At 35.1% G+C, this 21,157-nt stretch overlaps 1 protein-coding gene across 2 annotated transcripts in view; it reads right to left on the bottom strand.

The window, feature by feature from the left end:
• Window positions 1-21,157, bottom strand: part of Sclt1 (sodium channel and clathrin linker 1) — a 108,201-nt gene that overhangs the window by 67,615 nt on the left and 19,429 nt on the right. The window contains exons 5-9 of one of the 2 annotated variants that reach the window (XM_038347758.1): window positions 19,394-19,449; window positions 13,545-13,680; window positions 9,461-9,583; window positions 7,554-7,619; window positions 2,729-2,799 (exon numbers count right to left, since the gene is read on the bottom strand). In XM_038347758.1, the coding sequence (XP_038203686.1) occupies window positions 2,729-2,799; window positions 7,554-7,619; window positions 9,461-9,583; window positions 13,545-13,680; window positions 19,394-19,449 (452 nt within the window). The remainder of the gene's footprint in view (window positions 1-2,728; window positions 2,800-7,553; window positions 7,620-9,460; window positions 9,584-13,544; window positions 13,681-19,393; window positions 19,450-21,157) is intronic. The other variant, XM_038347759.1, reaches the window with a different exon arrangement.

The following is a 21,157-nucleotide window of genomic DNA, read 5'->3' as shown; positions in this document are numbered from 1 at the left end:
TTTAGATTATCTTATTTAAAAAAAACTCTGGAGTCTTGTTTCTCAATTTAGATATTAAACCCATAAACCTATATAAAAATAAATGAGGAAGGAAAAACTCTCATAAAACTTTCTTATATATAGGAACTATTCCCAACATGATAGTTCCCTATTGACTTATAATGTCAATGCTGATATAGTACACTTCCATGAATATATTGTTTTGTTTTATTTGATCAATTTCACCCTTAAAAATAACAATAAGATTTTTTACCATAGTAATTGACATTTTACTATTTTATCAAGGGGACACTAGATTACTATACCTCTTTCAATTTTTCTGTCTCATCCACAACACACTCTTTTAAACAAATTATTCTAACTTACATTACTTTGAAATACAAAGATATGGGAAAATGTTCTTACCAAAGAATTGAAGTTTCTAATTCTGGTGTAGTAGTTCTCAATTTTGTTTTGTTTTTCGATTTTCTGTTTCTTAATCTATCGTTGCAAATTTCTATTTCTTCAATTTTACTTATCTGAGTAAGATGTCATGTGTTTGCTCATGTGTGTACATAGATATATTTGCCCCATACACATGCACGTGTAGAGGCCAGAGGAGACTATCAAGTCTTTTCCTTTATTGCTCCCTGCTTTATTCTTGGTTTCTCACGGAAAGCAGGGTCCCCATTTTCTCAGCTAGGGTAAAGGCCTCAAACTCTGTCAATTTTCCTCTTTCTCCGCTCCAGTGCTGATGTTGTAGTCATGCACAGCTATGCTTAGCTTTTTATATCTCTGCTAGGATCTGAATTTAGGTTCACATGCGTGCAAATCAGCCACGGAATCACCTCTCTAGTCACTATTATTTAAATTTTTGAAGGTGTTCCTAATTTCTTACCTATTTATTTTGTTGTACTTGTTTAAATATCTTTGTCAAAGAGAAGGCAAAACAAACCAAACAAAAAAGAACAGTCAATTTATATCAATAAAGGATATAAGTATAGCAAAAATATATGCACTCTACAGTACTATACCTAGTATTATAAATCAAAACTACTAGTCATAAAGGGCCAAATAGACTTATAACAACAATAATAGGTGAGGTCAATAATATTTCATTCTCATCAAAAACTAAGTCATCCAGGTAAAATATAACAAAGAAACTTGAGAGTTAAACTATAGATCAAATGGACTTAATAGACATCACAAATTATTCTACTCCGAAGCAGCAAAGTACACATTTTTGAATTACTAAAGGAATTTTTGAAGTCACTAAAGGCATCAGTAAGGAAATAAAACAATTCTTAGCATCAAATGAGAATGAAAGCACAACATACTAGAACTGGAGGAAACAGTAAAAAGCAGTGATAACGGGGAGCTTTGTAGTAACAAATGTCTACATTAAAAAATTAGGGATCCCAAATAAATAATCTAATAATAAAACTCAAGGTCTTAGAAAAGTTTTCTTCCAAATCTGACAAGGAAACAAATGATAAAGACCAGAGTTTAAATTCATGAAATGAAAAACTAAAAGAACAACACAAAGATTACGAAACAGAGTGGGTTCTTTGAAAAGGACAAGTGAACTGACAACTGGCAGTCCTTAGCCAAACTAGTCAAAGGCATGTCAAACCCAGAGACGGAAGGGGGACATCACATTACAGCAGTTCTCAGTAAGTTCCAGACAATTACCAGTGAATATTCTGAATTTATAGTACAATAAATTAGAAAAATCTAGATATAAAAAACATCTTGAAATTATTTTTTTTTACATATTGTTTGGGCTGAGTGTGTAGCTCAGTGTGAGGATTTGCCTAGCATCTGCAGTGCTCTGGGTCTGATCCACAGCAATGTCACTCCTGCATCCCCAATCCTACTTCAAACCCTTTATTCCTCCTCGTAAGTGCACAGTGCTCCATGGATGGCAATGTGCTCACTGCTTTTATGTTGTTTGTTCTCAGTCAACTGGGATATAATTTAACAGTCATTTGAGAAGAAGGAAAATAAAGGAATTGCTTCCACCAGACTGGCCTTACACAAATTCGGGGGGGGGGGGGGGAGGTTGGATTCTCTTTTTTAATACTGATGTAGGAGGACCCAGTCCACCATGGACAGTACCATTTCTGGGCAGTTGGCCCTGGTTGTGCAAGAAAGGTAGTTGAGCAAGCCAGAGACAGAAAGTCAGTAAGTACCATTCCTCCATGGTCTCTGCAATACTTCCTGCCCTGTCTTCCCTCAGTGATGGGTAGTGCAAAGGAAGGGTAAGCATATAAAAGAAACCCCTTCTTTCGGAAAGTGCTTTTAGTTTGAAGTTCTATCATAAAAACAGAAAGAAAAGAAGGACAGGAAGTCAATGGCTATCTGTACTAGGCATGCCTTCTCTTCCCAATCTCAGTTCCCCACTCCCTACTGGTACTTCCTGTGACTGTCTACTAAGAAACAACAGGTTTTGTAGCTCCTGTTCCTCAGGCAGAGTCCAACGAAAGATAAAGATAAGCAGAACACTTTTCTAGGAGTTAGTTTTCTATTGTAGCACTGGCTTACGATACCTTCACATACATGGTAGAGTCACCTCTGGACTGACCTTCAGTCTCTTCCCATGGCTGATGCTCATATACACAGAATGTTTCTGGTAAAGGTTTAGTAAAAGGGAGGGAGAAAAAAAGATAGGAAACTCTATGGAAATATAAGGAAGTTTCCCTGAATGAATATCATTAATAATAAAAACAAAATTCATGCCTGAAAATACCTAAGATGTTTTCGAAGTTTCTCGATCTCCATATTTTGTTCAGTTACCGTTTTCAGGAAGTGTTGGTTAGTCTGCCATAAGAACAAATCAGAAATGTTCAGTATTAGACATAAAGCATATAAGTAAAAAAAAAAAAGACCCCAAAAAGATAAGATTCTTAATAATTACTATGTTTTTTTCAGGTTAAAATGTAACCTTGGTTCTTCCTTTCTTACCTTTACTTCCATGGATCCTTCTAAACTACCTGGCCCTGAATTCCTGTCTGAGGGCTTTTTCTGGCTGATCTTTTATTCATCTTCAAGTGCAAGAAACTGATAAATACTATAGGTTATGGAATAAATGTTGATTCTTGCAGAATAGTCTAACAATATTGATGGTACTGAGGTATAAATAATGCAAAACCCTGTGTTCATGGGTGGGAGATTAAACGTCAGAAACACGGCTAATTTATCTCATTTATTCTTAAAAAACTGAAAATTACATATATTTATTGAAGGAAGGCACATGTCACAGCACTTGGAGGTCAAAAGCCAACTTGTGGGAATCAGCTCTCTCTTTCTACCACATGGGTCTCAGGGATTAGATTCCGGTCTTTAGTTTTGGCAACACTACCTTTTTCTGCTCACTCATGTTTCTGGCCCAATTTATTTCATTTTAAAGTCAATTAAAATAGCTTGATAGAGTCTTGCCATATAGCTCAGATCCTTGCCATCCTTTTGACTGCTTCTGGAGTTAGGACTATAAGAATATTCATCTGTATAAAATAATGGGCTTCACTATGACATTTGCATGTATAAAAAGTGCTTCAATTAGATTTACACCTTTTGTTATAATTTATCTGTTCTCCCATTTACTCTTCTACATCTCTATAATCCCTTTCAAAGTTAAAATACAACACCATTTTCTCCCTCTCTCTACCCCTTCCATATTCTGTCCTGTATTATCTCTTAAAAAATTAATGGTCTCAAATGTCAGCCAATCAGGAATTTTTATTTACTGTTGGTTATATGTGTAGTCTTTTAGGGATGGGCACTTGTGATTGGATAACCATTTAGGGTGCTCATTTCTGGGTAAGACAAATCCTTCTCTAAGTTGCTTCCAATCACCTGTAACTATTCATTTAAGGGATACCTGTTAAGTGTATAATTTCATTCTGAAGTTTGTGTTAACTTTTCCATCTGGATGATCTATCTACTGATATTGAGCGGGGGTACTGACATTTCCCACTATTATTACATCCTTTTATATCTACTGATAATATTTAGGAAACTGGGCACACCAGCATTTGTTGCACACATACAAATGGCAGTTACATTTTCTGTATGGATTGTTCCCTTTGTCAATATATAGAAACATTTACAAGCTCTTTAGATTAGTTTTGGCTTGAGTCTACACTGTACATATGAGTTTTTGCTGTTGTTAATTCTAGAGGATTGTGGTTTGTTTTTTTTCCCCTGAGTTGAACATGCAGGATTCATTCCTAATTCTTATTTGTTCATCTTTCCTCATGAAAATTATTCTTAGGTTTCATGATTCTCTTTTCCTCATTTCTGCTTTGGAATCTTTTAAATATAATCCTTAGTGCTGGCTTAGTTGGCATGTGTCACTTTCATTTGTGTTCATCTTGGAAGGTCTTTATTTCTCCATTGATTTTAAATAACGTTGTTGGAGCTGATAATCTTAGTTGGCAGTTATTTACCCATGTTTTCTTGGCTTAGAGCTTCTCCTGAGAGGAGAGGTCTGATGTAATGTTAATGAGATTGTCTTTAGGAGCAACTTGGGATTTTGTGCTTAGTGCTTTCAGTATTTTGTTTTTCTTCTGTACTCTTGGCATTTAACTATAATGTGACATGGAGACATTCTTTGTGGTCCTATTTGGAGCTCTTAATGGTTCCTATTCTTGGATTGCCTTATCTTTTTGTAAATTTTCTTCTATAATGAACATGTTTTATACATCTCTATTTGCTTTTTTAATCCTAGTTTGTTCTTTTGCCCTTAAAATGATTCAGTTTTGCAGTTACTGAAACTGTGGTAAATATTTTCAAAAATTATCTCTAACTGCTACCAGGAGTTAGCTCTATAACTTATCTTCAATTCCTGATTCTCTATTTTTTTTGGATTATTAAGATTTTAATTCTTCTCTTTAAATTATCTTATTCTTTCACTTGCTCTAAACTCCTAAAGTGAATGTCAGGCTAGTATACAGTCTTTGGAATTTAAAAAAAAAATACGTTCTCTTTGTTCAAAGTTCATGTTTCATGAATTTTTTCACTGACCTCACTGATCTTAATAAGAGTTAGTTTTATATTCTCTAACTAATATGTCTCTCTCTCTCCATATATATATATATGTATATATATATGTGTGTGTGTATATATATATATATATGTATGTATGTATGTATGTATATCCCATGTCCTTTATTTAGGGTTGATCTCTGAAGATTTATGTGGTTCCTTTGAAACATCTTTGTTTTTTCATGTTTTTGGGCAACTGTTTTGGTTTTTAGAGATGAAAGAAAAGTGGAAACCTACTGAACTTCAAAGACTGATGCCTTAGAAGAGAGGACTCCACCACTTAGCTAGTCACAGGTTTAGGAGGTGCCATGGTTTATTTCCAACCTCCTAGAGAGGGTGGCAGCAATAGCTTTTGTGTACTTGCTCTGTGACAAGGCACTATGGCATGCATCAGTCTATGTCATAACCCCGCATTTCCTCAGGCAGCCACACTGTGCTGGACAGAGCATGGAGACTAGTAAGACTGACACATTTCTGGAAAGCCCTAAGAAGACAGGATACTGGATGCAAAGATCTATTTTTTCATGCAGGAGGAAGTCAGAGCTGAGCTGTCATTCATGAGCTGGTAATGGCGACCAATGACATGTACTAGTCCCAGCAGCACACCATCATTCTCTGCACAGTGGCCAAACTGTCCAGGAATTGTAACAACACCAGGACAAACAAGATGGAAGTCAATCTTTTGAGACTGAGACAATCTCTTATTTCCTTTGGAGGAGGCTGGGAGCTACAGAGTCTTATTTTTGATTATATCATACTATGGTGCTATACTGGGAACCATGCCTGTAATAAAAACCCAAACCAACTCACTAGTTTTACTGGGTTTGGTTTCATCTTCTCCTGGGAGACAGGAACTTTTCAATGGGTTCTGGGTTGCTAAATCCATGTGTTTGTGGGAAAAGGGAGTCAGGTTTTTCTGCTCTTGACATCTTCCTCAAGTTTCACTACAACAAACTTTACCATAAACTACTCATTACTCTACTGTGCATCTGCAGGAGCCTAGTGAGCGACCTTTTAAAATGGGAACTGCTTGACTTCTGTTGGGCATGCTCCTTTTTGTTTTGATCTTGATTCAGATTTGCTCTTGCAACTAAGCTCTGAATGCTCTTGGATTTGTACAGTTGTTTCATGCCAGTCTTATGGCTTAGTAGTTAATTGACATCCACTATAATACGTTATATAGTGTCAGTTCTGGTCTGACACTACAAATTTTTCCTCTTTGTAAAGACAGGGTCTCATCTCATTATGTAGACAATCATGGTCCTAAACTGAAAAGAGAGCTGCATGCCTTTGCCTCTGTCTCATAAATGCTGGAATTAAAGGTACGACCTTTACTTTAATGGTTTATTTAATATATCCTATAAATACTCAAACATTCTTTTTCTATGACTTTCCTTAAAAATATTTATGAGTTATTAAAACAGTAATGTATCTTCAGTAGGAATATCAAAGGCTTATATAATTCCCATAGTTCTGGAAGATACACTGGGAGAAATGATAAATAATTGTTTTATTAAAAGCATCTCTTAGTTACAGAACTCAGCAATCCTTTTGTCTTGGAGCATTTAACTTGAATTTTAAGACTTCTCAGAAATATATTGTAAAAGAAGCAAAAAAAAAAAAACCCACACAAACAACCTACGATTAGAAAGCACAGGTATGATGGCTCATGTCTGCAATCAAAGTGAGGCAAGAGGACTGTCAGGAGATTGAAGTCAGCTTTGGTAAATGCACGCCAGCCTAGGCTACAGTATAAATCTAAGTCTCAAAAATAATGCAAACAAACAAGTTCCTAAATGTTAGCATAAGCAGAAGACATTTGATTAAAGGATAATAAAACAGTGCAATAAAATGGGATGGCTTACTTTTGATGACATAATTACTCTTAAGCATAGATATTGTTTAGGTATTCACAAGAATTAGCAGAGTAACTAGTGAAGAATGAAAAGCAAAGGGAGGGATCACCCAGAGTGCTATAATTCTATTACTCAACAATGAGTAAAAAATAAAATTCCAAGGAGGTAAGGAAAGCAAAAGGAAAATAAGAGAATTAATAGAGACTAAGAGGAACTGAGACCCAGAATTACATTTGTTTTAGAAAATGTAAGAGAATTTATATATATTAAGGTAAATATTGACAGTTAATTTACAGATCATTCTTAGTTCAATTTCTTTAAAGAAGCAAATCATTCCTTCAGCAAAGGTTTATGTTATTCTTATCATATTTCTGGCTGTGTGTAGTAAGAAACACTAAAGATTAGATGTGTGCATTACTTGTGAGGAGTTGATGGTCTAGACAACTCTATTCTTAAAAGACCTTGCCAAATAACCTAAATTAGAATGTAATTGAAATACTTGGTTATATCTTGAAAGGGTACTGAATATGTCAGAAAATCAAAAAAGATACTGTCTATATGTTTTGATAAATGCAACATGATTTTTGCTTTGCTGTGAATAAGCATAAATGAATATAGTTACAGTCTCTAATTTGTAAAAATCAGGTACAGGAAATGGTTATTTCCACTTACCATTTCTATGTTCTCATTAGCAACATGAAGTTTCTTGGTCAGTTGTTGAAAATTATTCAGCTGATCCTAATAGGAAAGTAAGGTAAGTTCATCGTGTTTTGTTTAAATAAAACTACTACTTTAAATAAAACTAAAATCAGATCCAAAAATCATATATTTAAATTTATATGACATCAGCATTATATCTTTTATTATGTGAATTCAGTACTCAAATAAATAAGAGAAAACCTTCAATGATTTGAAGAATTTTAAAAAGTAGGCAATGGTGATAATAATAAATTTGTTTTAAGTAAAATCATTTTTATAAATTTATCCGCTGGTAAATACTTCTTTAGATATAAAAGACATGCATTTACAAACATGTGCTAAGTGACTAGAAATTTCAAAAGCTAGAGAGTATGGTCATGACACTGGAAACAACATGTTCAAACACATTCCAAATGGATGGGATAAACTGTGCTGACTGTGCAAATGTTGTAAAGTTCCCATATTCTACAAGTTCAAAACCATTTCATCAAATCTAACGGTCTTTTTAAACATTGCAAATAACATAAAGTTGGAGCAGGTTGTTAACATGTTAGATAACAAAGTAATAATTAAAAGGCAACTAGTAACAAACTAATAATTAAAAGGCAACTAGGAAAAGAGAGACGAAGTATTATTTGCAAAGTTATTTACAAAAAAGTAAATGACATAACTTTAGTAGAAGAATGATCTTATGTGAAAACAACATAATAATTTAAGGGCTTAGCTGCTGCCTTTAAGAATTTACTTTTATTAAAAATGGTTTATATTAGACCTCAGAAGTACAAGTTCCATAGTCAGATTATATGTGTTATTTCAAACCATAGCATGGATAAAAAATAAAAAGATATCTTGTAAACTAGAATATCATATAAGTATCATGATTATACAGGCAGAAATTCACTATAATGGTAATAATATTCACAAACTTTAACTTGAAGAATTAACAAATCAGAGTTAAGATAACCCACTTATTTAAACAGATACTCCTCAAGACTGGCAGAAGTATAAGCTGGCCATTGTACTCAAATGTACTTAGCGGTAAAAGAACGAACAGAAAAACAATGAAGGCATAGTGTGGGAGAATGGTCTGTATTCTGTCAATTATATTTTAAATAAATGCTGATTGGCCAGTAGCCAGGCAGGAAGTATAGGCAGGACAACCAGACAGGAAGTAGAGGTGGGTCAAGGAGAACAGGAGAATTCTGAGAAGAGGAAAGCTTGGTGTGCAGTCCTGATGCCGCCACAAAACAAGCAAGATGCGACTGCCTTGCTGAAAAAGGTACTGAGCCATGTGGCTACTATAAGTTATAAGAGTTAATAAGGAGCCTGAGCTAATGGGCCAGTCAGTTTATAGTTAATGTAGACCTTTGTGTGACTTCTTTGGGACTTAATGATTGCAGGAACCAGGCAGGACAGAAACCCCGCCAACAAAGGCAGCTTTCCCAATGGGACAGGTGGTCTTTACGAAACAGTTTTGTTTCTAAAGGTATACATCAAAAGCTAGATGACCAACGTAAAAACACTCTTTTGTTTTAGACAGAAGACATCAAATAACTAAGCCTTCTTCCTAGGATAAAACTGTAACTCTATGACCAATTTTCGTTTAGTTTCAAAAAAAGGTAGGAAATTAATCAATTAAAACTTCAGAGGTCATTTTATAGAAGAACAATCTTATATTTCTTCCCCAAACTAATACACCTTTTATTTCTAATCACATTAAAAACACAACAGCACTGTGGCACTTTACTCACCTGAGATACAGTCATTGTTAATTAATTAAAAAACAGGAGACTTGGGAATTTCTTCCCCAAGCAGTTTTCTTTTCATGATTTTTATGATTTCTGACCAATATTTAAGAAAATCATGAAACCTGAGTTTACCTTTTGCTTTTGATTTTCAAAGACATGGATCTGGGCTTCAGTCATATGCTCCTGGTAAAGTTTCCGTACACTCTCCAGCTCCTGAGAAGCAGTCTGCCAGAGTTCCAGAGCCCACGTTTTCTCCTATAAAACAACAAAAGCTTGGTAGTTTATTACAGTATCAGCAGGCTATTAAATGATAGTACAAATGGATCACAATCTTTTACTATTAGGTTCTTATAAAGTTACAAAGTAAAACTAGAATATATATAAAGATAGTGTTGGACTAGAAGCCCAAACAAAAGGGAGGAGTTGCTCCAGACACCACTCACATAACCACAATTGATGGAAAAGCAAGAGGATTTTTATTCTGTCATGGCAGGGCCCTTCAGGTTTGGGATATGAAGGACATTCGATAGTTGTTACAGCCCATCTTTTAAAGTGAAAAGCCACAGACACAAGTGGGGGAGGGACCTGTAGGCTGTTTTCCAACTCATTGGATTGGCTTATTCAAAGGGTTACTAGCAATGACTGGTCTATTCCAGGGCAGGAGAATACCTGCGTGATCAGGTGAGATAAGGGAAGCATCTGTGGTCCATCCTGACCTTGTTTTAGTGACTAAATCAATATATCAGGACCTGAGTCAACATCTGTGGGTTGTCTTTGCCTCAATTCCCAGAATGGAGTTATGTTGGAAGATTATTCCCAAGGACACAGGGGCATGAGCAGTCCAGCATATGTGTGTGTGGGGGCAACTGTCCCGTTTCCAAGAGAGAGTATAATGTTTTAGAAAAATGTCTTAGGGTTGAGGGTGCTTACAAATGCATTTAGAGTCTTTCAATAGTAGTCAAGCATTGTTTAAAGATGGAGACACTTTCAGAGAAATGTACTCTTAGGGAGTCTAACCATTATGTGACCATAGCAGATATACGCAACACAAACTACAATGACTACAATCAGGTGATGTACTCATAGGGAGTAACATCATATATGTAGTCCAGACAGAAAGCTTGTTACGTGGCATGTGATTGGTCTATAATAATATTTGTGATTTAAAAATTTTAATAGCAATTTAGAGAACAAATTTAAAGCTAAAATTTTATTTAGGAATTTTATTTAGCTTTAATAGCTAAAATTAATGTTATCAGCAATACATATAAAAACTATTCTACTTGTTCTACAAAAAAGTACAAATCAAACCTTGGTATTTCTAAAGGAGAAAAGTCCTTCTGAGAAATTACAATATGATTTCCCGACTGTAAAGAGTTAAGTGCTTATTGCAGAAAACTAGGAAAGTATGAAAAACAGAAACCATAAAAAACTACTTATTATATATATATATAGCAGGTATTAGCCCTGCTAATTAATTAACACTACTATTTGGATATAATCATCTTTATAAAGGTTGACTCTCTTCATGCCTATACAATTTTTATAAGTGTGCTTCTGGGATACAATTTTTTAAGTTTTTCTTTTAGCAAAATTATAATCACAAAATATATGTTACATATAATGTAACACTATTTCATTTGGCATTTTATAGTGAGACTATTTTTAATTCATCAATTAACTTTTTAATACAGTCTCACCAAGGCATGGTAAGGGAGCTCAGGGTTTAAGACTTTGAGAAGATGTTGAGGTCAAAATTACGTTCAAAACAATAGGAGGACATTTGCCATCACAGTGGAATTTTCTAAAGTATACGACATGTCATTCTTGTGCTGAGGGCTGCTACAAGGTATGCTTATATCATTATTCAAAAACTAAAGCCTGAGCCAGGCGATGGTGGCGCACGCCTTTAATCCCAGCACTCAGGAGGCAGAGGCAGACGGATCTCTGTGAGTTTGAGACCAGCCTGGTCTACAAGAGCTAGTTCCAGGACAGGCTCCAAAAGCCACAGAGATTTCTCAGTCCTCCTCCACCGTCAGCCACATTCAGAGAGTCCGGTTTGGTCCCCTGTTCCATCAGTTCCATTCCGACTGGACTTGGTGGTCTCCCGTTAGATCTGTCCCACCGTCTCAAGGGGTAAAAGCACTCCTCGCGGTCCTGGCTTCCTTGCTCATGATCTCCCTCCTTTTGCTCCTCATCAGGACCTTGAGAGCTCAGTCTGGTGCTCCTATGTGGGGCTCTGTCACTTTCTCCATCCAATGCCAGGTGAAGGTTCTATGGTGATATGCAAGATATTCATGAGTATGACAATAGGATCTGGACATTTCTGGCACCCTCTCCTCCAAACCGGACTCTCTGAATGTGGCTGACGGTGGAGGAGGACTGAGAAACCAAGGACAATGGCAATGAACATGAACTCTACAGCATGGACGGGCTCACTGTGAGCCTTGTCAGTTTGGTTGCTCACCTTCCTGGACTTAGGGGGAGCTGGGAGGACCTTGGACTTAACATAGTGAAGGGAACCCTGATGGCTCTTTGTCTTTGGAGAGGGGTGGAGTGGGAGTATGGGTGGAAGGGAGGGGAGGGAAGTGGGAGGAGGAGGGGAGGAGATGGAAATCTTGAATAAAAAAAATGAGAAAAAGAAAAAAAAACCACCAAAACTAAAGCCTGTTAATTTACAGTAGACTAAACACTGACAGACACAACTCACACAAAAGTACTGTAGGAGACTAAAGTAAGGGGTCCAGGAATTGTTTTGAAACCCAAAGGCTAAGAAAAGCTTACAGTCACCCACTGAGACCACAGGCAAACCGTCTAGGGGCCTTACCAAGTTTTGACTAAGAATGGAAAACAAAACATTTTCTCTTTGTTGTTATTAGAATGAAAAATGTCCCCCATGGGCACCTGTCTTTGGACTTTGGTTCTCAGTTTGGGGTGCTGTTTAGGGAGGTTATAGAAACTTTAAGAGATGGGTCTTGTTAGAAGAAATCATCACTGGCGGAGGGTTTTGAAGGTTTCTATCCTTATCTCACTTCTAGCTTGTGGCCTCTGATTCCTGTGTGTAGTTGAGATGAGATCTCTCAGCTTCCTGTTCCCGATGCTGGCCTCCATGGCTTCCCTGCCTTTATGGGGCCTAATTCTCTGGAACCATAAGTCAAATAAATCTTCTTTAAGTTGGTTTTGGTCATTGCACTTGATCACAACAAGAGAAAAATAACTCATACATTCATTGTCTCTAGCATTTCGGGTGAAGGCTAGGGAATTACTTGTCATATTCCTCAGAAGGTAGAGCTTAAAGATAGGCATTTTTGGTCCATACTGAGTATACTTTCAGAATATATATTGGATTTTAAGGTTCTATAAAATAATTACTAAATAATAACATCCACTCAAAAATGTACAAATGACCCCCACCACTTCTTGACAGCATCATAGGGAGCTCCAAAGACTTCACACACAGAGCTACAAAGAGAAGAGCAGAGATTCAAGCTCATACAACGTCTGAGACACAGGGATGTAAAATTATAAAGTGAAATAAAGTTTCCTGATGTACAAATTCACAAAAATGGTAACACTGAAAAATAAAATATACCGGACACAGAATGCCAGAAATTAAAAAAACTATGAAGGAAGAAAAAAAGCCAGAGAAAGTATAGTTTTAGAAGGATATTTATGTTGTAATCTTTGAAAACTGAAAATGGCATCAGAAGAAAACATATAAAAATGTTAGTGTAAGGAAACTAAACCACTGATTACTACTGTCTTTAGAATTTTCTTCTAACATTAATTATTCTTATAGGACAAAAATGTCCAAATGTCACATTATTCAATTAAAATATATTTGAAAATACATTTCTAATAGTGAGGACATTTACTACAAGTTTTTAGTCACAGAAAAATCAAGTGATATAAATTTTGTTATTAATATCAAAATGTCAGTCCTGAAATCATATATACAAGTGATATTATACAGACTGAACAGGTTATATTTAGAGTGCATATTTATATACATATATGCATATAACAACAATTAATGAAAGAAGGTCATGAATTTGAAAGAGAGCAAGGAAGAGTATATTGGAGGGTTTGGAGTAGGAAAAGGAAGAGAAGAAAGTAATGATGTAATTATAATATCAAAAGTAAAAATGTAAAACAAAGATTAACACATATTTCTGATGACTTTAAACTTAGTAAATAAAACTAATATGTCACTTACTTGATTGGCTAGTTGCAATTGTTCCTGAAGGTTCCTCACGGTTTCATCATCTGCACAGATGTCATTTCCTATCCCTGTGCCAAAGGGAAGGGCTTCCAATTGCTTTTCAACGGCATCTTTTAATTTACTGTGCAACCTTTGCAATAAGCAGTTAACATCATACTCATTTTAATAACAACAGTGTAATTACCATTAGAAGGGTCATTAAATCAACATGGGTCACACAAAATTCTTCACACAAAACCATTTAAGTAGACTTCAAATAAAAATAGAAGGAATAACCATTAAATACTATGTGAATAAAAATATGATTTTTTTCTTTTTCTTTTCTTTTTTTGAGACAGGGTTACTTAAATGTTGGCAAGGATGTAAGAATGTAACTTAGTGCAGCCACTAATTGAAGCTGAAAACAGAACTATCGTATGAGACAGCTATAACACTCCAGATAATTTTGATGGACCTACAGCAAATATACTTGTATATCCATTTGTATTGTATTTAAAAAAAATCAAAGATGTGGAACCAGCCCGCATATCAACACACACACACACACACACACACACACACACACACACACACACACATAATGAATTTTACTCAGCTTCAAGGAACAAAATGAATGGACTCTGAGATCATCATGGTAATATTCCAGGTAAAATTCAGATTGTAAAGAAATAGGTAAGGCATAAAAATAGGAGACTATTTGGGAAGAGGAAGGAATTGTGCTGGGTGAGAACAAGTAATGGAAAATGCCCAACACTTAATAAGCTCTCAATTATTTGTAAATATTTACTTTGATTGTTATTGTGACCAAATACCTGACAAGAGGACTTAACGGTTTATTTTTGGCTCATGACGTACATATGTACAGACCATACATGCATGGAGCAGGTGGTTCCATGGAAGTATATGTATAAGGCTTAGTGCTCAACTTTAAGTAGATCAAAGAAAAACAAAGAAATGTGAATGCCAGCACTCCTCTGGCTTTCTATCTTTCCCCTCTTATTCAGTACAGAACTCATGTGATGTTGCTGTGCACATTCAGTGTGCCCCTCCCTGGATAAGCCTTCAGATATAACAGCCCTTAAAACGTGTCTTCAGGTGATTCTAAATCAAATCAAGTTGGGAAAAAAGATTAACTATGACTACTTTACTGCTTCACTTAACATTAACTCAAAAGATACATGGTTGTAGATTTCCGTTAGCAGTTCAACAATGCCTTTAGAAAAGCAAAGCTTTTACCATCTTTTCTTTCTCAGTCTTGCTGAGTCTCTGAAATCTGAGCTCACGGTTAAACAGTTGTCTTTAAGTGTGTGTCCCTTGGTAAGACAACCAAGTTGCTTTGCATACACCCAAGAATCTTTGGGCAGCACAAACTGGTCTTGATGGGGGGCAGGGGCACAATGTTGGGTAAATAGGAAAAGGGGGCTGGATCTCGGAAGAGTTGAGAGAGGAAATGAATACAATCAAAACACATTGTATGAAACTCTCAAGGAACCAATTTTTAAAAATTTATTTCTAAAAATTACAAATAGGAAATCAAAAAAATTTTTCAAACCACAACAGACTTTGCTTACATTCACATTTATGGCTATCAAAGAAAAAATGGCACTTGTATAGGCAACCAACGATGCCTTACATAGCCTTAATATGTAAAAGCAAAAACTGCAAACTATTTTCTCAACATGAACTAAGCTTTAAAGAAAAGACATGAAAACAGGACAAAATAGAAGTATTTTTACTTTCTGTTTAGTATCTTTCTCATAAAATGATTTCATTATTTATAATCAGTTTCTACATACTATGCATCCCTACACAAACATATTAAAATGTTTTCAAACTCCAAGACTGTGGCACTGTACACAACTGCATAACCCAAGCCACTGCTAATTTTCAGCATTTAGACCTGATCAAGTATCATGTATACTTTTCTTAAAATATTTTCCCCATAATTTATAAATTATTTTGATTTTATATTCATTAACTAAAAGTACTTTTTTTCTCTAAAGACATAATTAGTAGAGTTCACTGCTATCATTTTCGATAAAACAGAAAGTCCACTTTTCCCACTTTCCAAACCTGAAATGCAACTGCTGCGATGGTTTGGATGTGGCTTCTGTCTACACTTACGCTGAAGTGTGATGCTACTCTAACTTTGTTTCGGGATGGTAGGATCTATAGGGAGTGATTAAGTTCATGGCAACTGGCTATCTTGAGAATGAATTAGGTCTCCTGATTAGACTAACAGCCATGAAAGTGACTGTAATGAAGTATGCTAACATACATGTCCTTTCTCCATGTGTCCCCTGCTACTCTGTATTTCTCTGCTATGATATGGCAGCATGAAGCACTGACCAGAAGCTGAATGATATCAGTGCCATGTTCCTGGAACTTCAGAACTGTAAGAGTAAAATACACATCTTTTCTCTATGAATCACTCAGCACAAAACATTGTTTATAACAAAAACCTGACACTCATCATTACATTACTTTTAACTACATAGAGATTTTAAAGTCTAGCTTTATGAAAGAGAGTTGCAAACAAATATACAAGACAACTAAACAGTTAGTATCTTTACACCATAAATGTCCTGTCTTTCCAGGACATTAAAAATCAAGCTCAACCTAAGTATATTAGTGAATAAAAAATATCCACTGTAATATTCTTTACTACGATATTAAAAGTTTGTTTAACAATAATTACTTTGAGAAAGAACATTAAAGCTAAAAAACATAGATTTAAAAAACACAATGAATGAAAAATTTAAACCTAATTTAAAAATTTATACAATTATAAAATTTAGTAAGAATCCACAGCATAAATATAAGAGGGTTCCAAAATTAGAAGAGAATAAAAATACTTTTTAAAGAAAAAAATGAATATAGTTAAAATTAAGATATAATTCCATAGGAACTTTATAAGATTCTAAAGAACACACGTTATTTAGTTTTTTTGCCAATCTGACAGAAGCTGAGATCTTCTGGGAAGAGGGAACTTCAACTGAGAAAACGCCTCTATCAGATTGGCCGTGTAAGCAAGCCTGTGGGGCAGCCTACAGAGGGCAGTGCCAGCCACGGGCAGGTGGTCCTGGGTGTATGAGGCAGTAGACTGAGCACGCCATGGGAGCACTCCACTACGATCTCTGCTTTACTCCCTGACTCTGGGGTCTGAACTACTCGAGTTGCCTCTGCTGCTTCTTCTAGTGATGACTATGAGCTCTAAGTCAAATAAACTCCTTCCTCCCCAAGTTGTTTTAGATTATGGTGTTTATGACAGCAATGGAAAACAAACCAGAACAACATGAATTCATTTAAACACAAGTACATTAAGATGAACATAACAATAAAACATAAACTATTATACAATATGGAAGAATACAAACAAAAGAAAGTCAAACTTTAAGAGTCCATGCACTCAATGATTTTAGGAGTTAAAAATGCGCCCCACCTGCAGTCACGGTCATGCTGTTTTTGGTCAACAACGAAAAATATATCAAATTTCTATAGTTTCATGTTTCTAACCTTAACTTTTGTGAACTCAGGACAGAATAAAGTTTAAATATTCTTGATGATCAGCCATGTTAAATTCTCTTTAACATGCTGAGAGAGGACACACTAGTGGAGAGACAAAATAAAGTATCCATAGGAAAAGAAAAGAGTGAAGGACTCAGCTACCTTAAAGTTTAAAGAAGAAAATAGAAAATTATTTCACTAAGCACATCGCAGTCTGGGAATGCGTCTCTGAAATGCTATTGTCTAGGATGCTGCAATGGACAATCGGCACTCTTACTTACACGCCACATTTCTGTACCTACATAGTTAGGACCTGACGGTCTAAAACTATATATTCAAGATATCCTCAAAGATGGTGCAGAAAAGATTAAAATTTTACCAAAGGAGACAATTAAAAGAGACAGATATATCTTAGTAAGAAAAATAAGTAATAAAGACTTGAGAAGTGAGATGAATAAACATTTCATGAGAAAAGTATAAGAAAAATGGCCAAACATCAGTATTTAGAAAAATGTAAGTTAAGATCACAAGGAGAAATTACTTAGTAGCAAAAATAATAGTATTTAAGAAGTTTAATTAGAGTTATTGCCAGAAAATATAGATCAACATGAATTTAAAAATACCACTGGTGAAAATGTAAACCAGTTGATATAGACAATTATATATTAAGTATAATCCAATTATAAGCCTATAACTTGGTAGTTTTATCTCTTGAAATTTTTATACCTGTGCATGGTAGTGAAAAGTGTTAAGTCTCAAAATACTAGATATGATTTTTATAATTTTAAAAATGCAACCTAAATAATATATTACTAAGAGAATCCAATCTAGTGTTTACTTGGTAGAGGGAATGAGGATGGGAACAAGAAAGAAATCATAGATAGAGGCATCAAAGTTGGCAACATTTTTAGCTTTTAAGCTTATTGTTTATTTGTATTTAATAAGTGTGTTTCCTGCTACACATACTGTCTTATTGTATTATAATATTTATAAAGTATTTATGTGTCCAATTTCAAGCTATTTATTTCTTAAAGTCAGTGCACGAAGAAAATGTTCTTTTGTCACAGTCTATCAACAGAAACCTTAGTATCAAACATGAGAATTCTCCTTTTGAAACCTTGGTCAGGGAATCCGAAGGACACCCTATCCCAACAACATAGGCTATTGACATTGTCCTTGAGTTGCTTTCCAGAATTTGGAGTTAAGTCTCTAATGCTGGAAACAATATACATTTTGGACACATGGCATGAAGTAACTGAGCTAAAACTAAGCTGGAAGCAGTAGGAGGTGCTATGCAAGCTACCAAGGGGAGGAGCAATCAACAGCTTTACCCAGCTGTGGTACTTATAAAACACAATGACCAACATAACACATCCCTAAAGGTGAAATAGTAGCGCTTCTATCTTGTGAGGAACCAACAGATGCCTAATTGTACCTAAGACCTGCTCTATAGGAGGAAAAACTCAGAGACAGTACTACAAACCTCGCCAACTAAGACTGGTGAGGCCAGGAAACCTAGAAGAAAACTCATTACTGCCACTTTCTTAAAACAGTGTAATCTCTAACTGCATTCTAAATACTCATCCTTATATACACAGTCAATGTAGATCTCAGCTCTCATCAAATAAGTTTCTTTTAGCAGTAAACAGAGACCACTACAGGAAGCTACAAACTGGTCAAAATGCGGAGAACTGACTGTGACGTGCCCAGACACATCTCCAACACTACCCCTGTATCTAAGAGTAAAGGAACACAAAGGAAGAGGAAGCAGAAAGATTCTAAGAGCCAAAGCACCAGGACATGTGCTAAGAGATTGTGTCTTCAATATACAGGTCAGGGAGGCTACACTCATGAAGTCTCAACAACATGGTAACTAAATAAAGATCAGAACAATGACACCAGGTGACATGATAATATGAACAGGGGAACTCTTACAGGGCTTCACCCTTAGAGGAGGAACTCTAGGCAATTGAGGACTACTAAGAGGTAAAATTAGTGGTTACCCAAAACCATGTGGTCAGCCCTACAAATACATATGAGAGCAACATTAAATGGACTCAGTAGGTTTATATACATACATATATGTGTGTATATATGTACACACAGAATAACAGAAATAGGTGAAAAAAAGATTCTTTTATAAGTGCAATTCATAGGCAAGAAAGTTACAACAGAAAGAAGTTAAATAACCTGTTTTACGTCACAGTTAAAGAAGCCAATAGTCAACAGAAATTTAAGCTTGGGAGTCTGCACTCTAAATCATTGTACTCTGTGTATCAAAGAACAAAATGAAAATTATCTAAAGCAACAGAAGACCAACTGGCTAATTGATTTACCTTTCATTTTCAGTGATGACAGTTTCAAGCTGTAGTTTCATCTCACCCATGTGTTTCTACAAGAATAAAACACAGAGTAGTAATACTTTCTCGAGACAATTAGATCTCCATTTAGTACTCAATTCACATGCAAGCAGTCAGACTTTTTAATATTTACAGGTAAAATTTATTCATTACATTTAACAAGCAGTATCACATGTAGATAGTTTAGCAATTATACCAAACATAATAGAACATTCATTTCAACAGACTGTAAATAAATAAAAACATTTTATGCAACAATTGAGAAATATTTAAAAATATATATCCAAGAAAACAAAAGAAGATACACTTCATTATACTAAAAATACCAATTGACTTGGGCATGATGGTGTATGCATTTAATTCCAGCACTTGGAAGACAGAGGTAGGTAAATATCTGGGAGTTTGAGGGTAGCCTGGTCAACAAAGTGAGTTCCAAGACATCTAGGCCTATTACACAGACAAACCCTATCTCAAAAAAAAAAAAGAAAGAAAGAAAAAAGAAAAGAAAAAAAAACAAGCCCAAACCAATTAACCAACCAAAAAAAAAAAAAAAAAAAAAAACAGTTGCTCACTATACCTTAAATTTATATCTTAATTAATTCATCTATTCTGGGGAAGCCCATATCAATATGCAGATTTTCTCCTATTTCAAGAGGTAAAACGGGACTGGTGAAAAAAGAAAATTAAGGTTTTCTTTAGCACTTATTCACTCTCTACCTCAGCACCCTTAGTAATTATCTGAACTCTGTTCTAAACAATGTTGCTATGGTAAACAGACAAGGTTTATTATTTATCAGGTTAGATGATTTAAAAACTCATTAACTAAAATACAATGAAGGTTATAATCCATACTGCAAAGAGAATGAGATGAAAGTTTCACTGATTTTCTCTGAGGTAATAATAGAGAAATTATTAGCATTTCAAAGGGAAAGGAAGAGGGAATTTAATAAAAGCAAACTGGGAAAAATAAGGAGTCAGTTTTCAATAAGAGCTGGTCATGGAAATACATGTTTAAAACAAAGGTGCACTCAGCTCAAAATACATTCATCAGTCTTGATTGGGTACTTTAGGGTAAAGGAGAAGAGCCAAGCCTGAAGCCGACCTGGCAAGAGATGTGTGAACAGGCAGCTCTCCAAGTCTGTCTCTCTCCCACTCAGAGAGGCTCAAAGCAGCTTGGCTTAAGAAATCACTAACCACCTTTTAATATGAAATTGGCATCAAAGCTGAATTTTTCCCAAGTTCCGGCTAGGTTAGGATTTCAGTCAAACTAAAATAAATTAATGTACTACCAGATAACTGAGTATTGATCATATTTGCCGAGACAGTCTCCCTTGAAAAATATCTAGTACTGCAAATGATTATATACAATACTTGTATATTATATATAACATTCTTATATAATTATAAGAATTATATATATTCTTATATAAGCATATTATATAAGTCACATCAAGGACTTTACCATAAAATACTTGAAAATATTTATTTGGAAGGAAAGAAAATCTACACAGTAGATTTTAGATCTTATATCATCAAAATTTCCCTACTATACATGATTTTGGTGGGGTGGAGGTGGGAATCTTTATACATAGAATTACAGCATGCTTTTTCTGTTTTGAAGGTGTACTATTTCTTGGTCACATTTGTAATTCTTTTTTTTCAATGTGTTAGATTTTGTTGGTTTTTTGTTTGTTTGTTTTTGTTTTGAGAGTTTATGTAGTCCTGGCTGTTCTGAACTCT

Source organism: Arvicola amphibius, chromosome 11 (assembly GCF_903992535.2).
Source record: "Arvicola amphibius chromosome 11, mArvAmp1.2, whole genome shotgun sequence".
NCBI lineage: Eukaryota > Metazoa > Chordata > Mammalia > Rodentia > Cricetidae > Arvicola > Arvicola amphibius.
The sequence above is the reverse complement of the archived record's forward strand: the minus strand, read 5'-3'. Positions and strand labels throughout refer to the sequence as shown.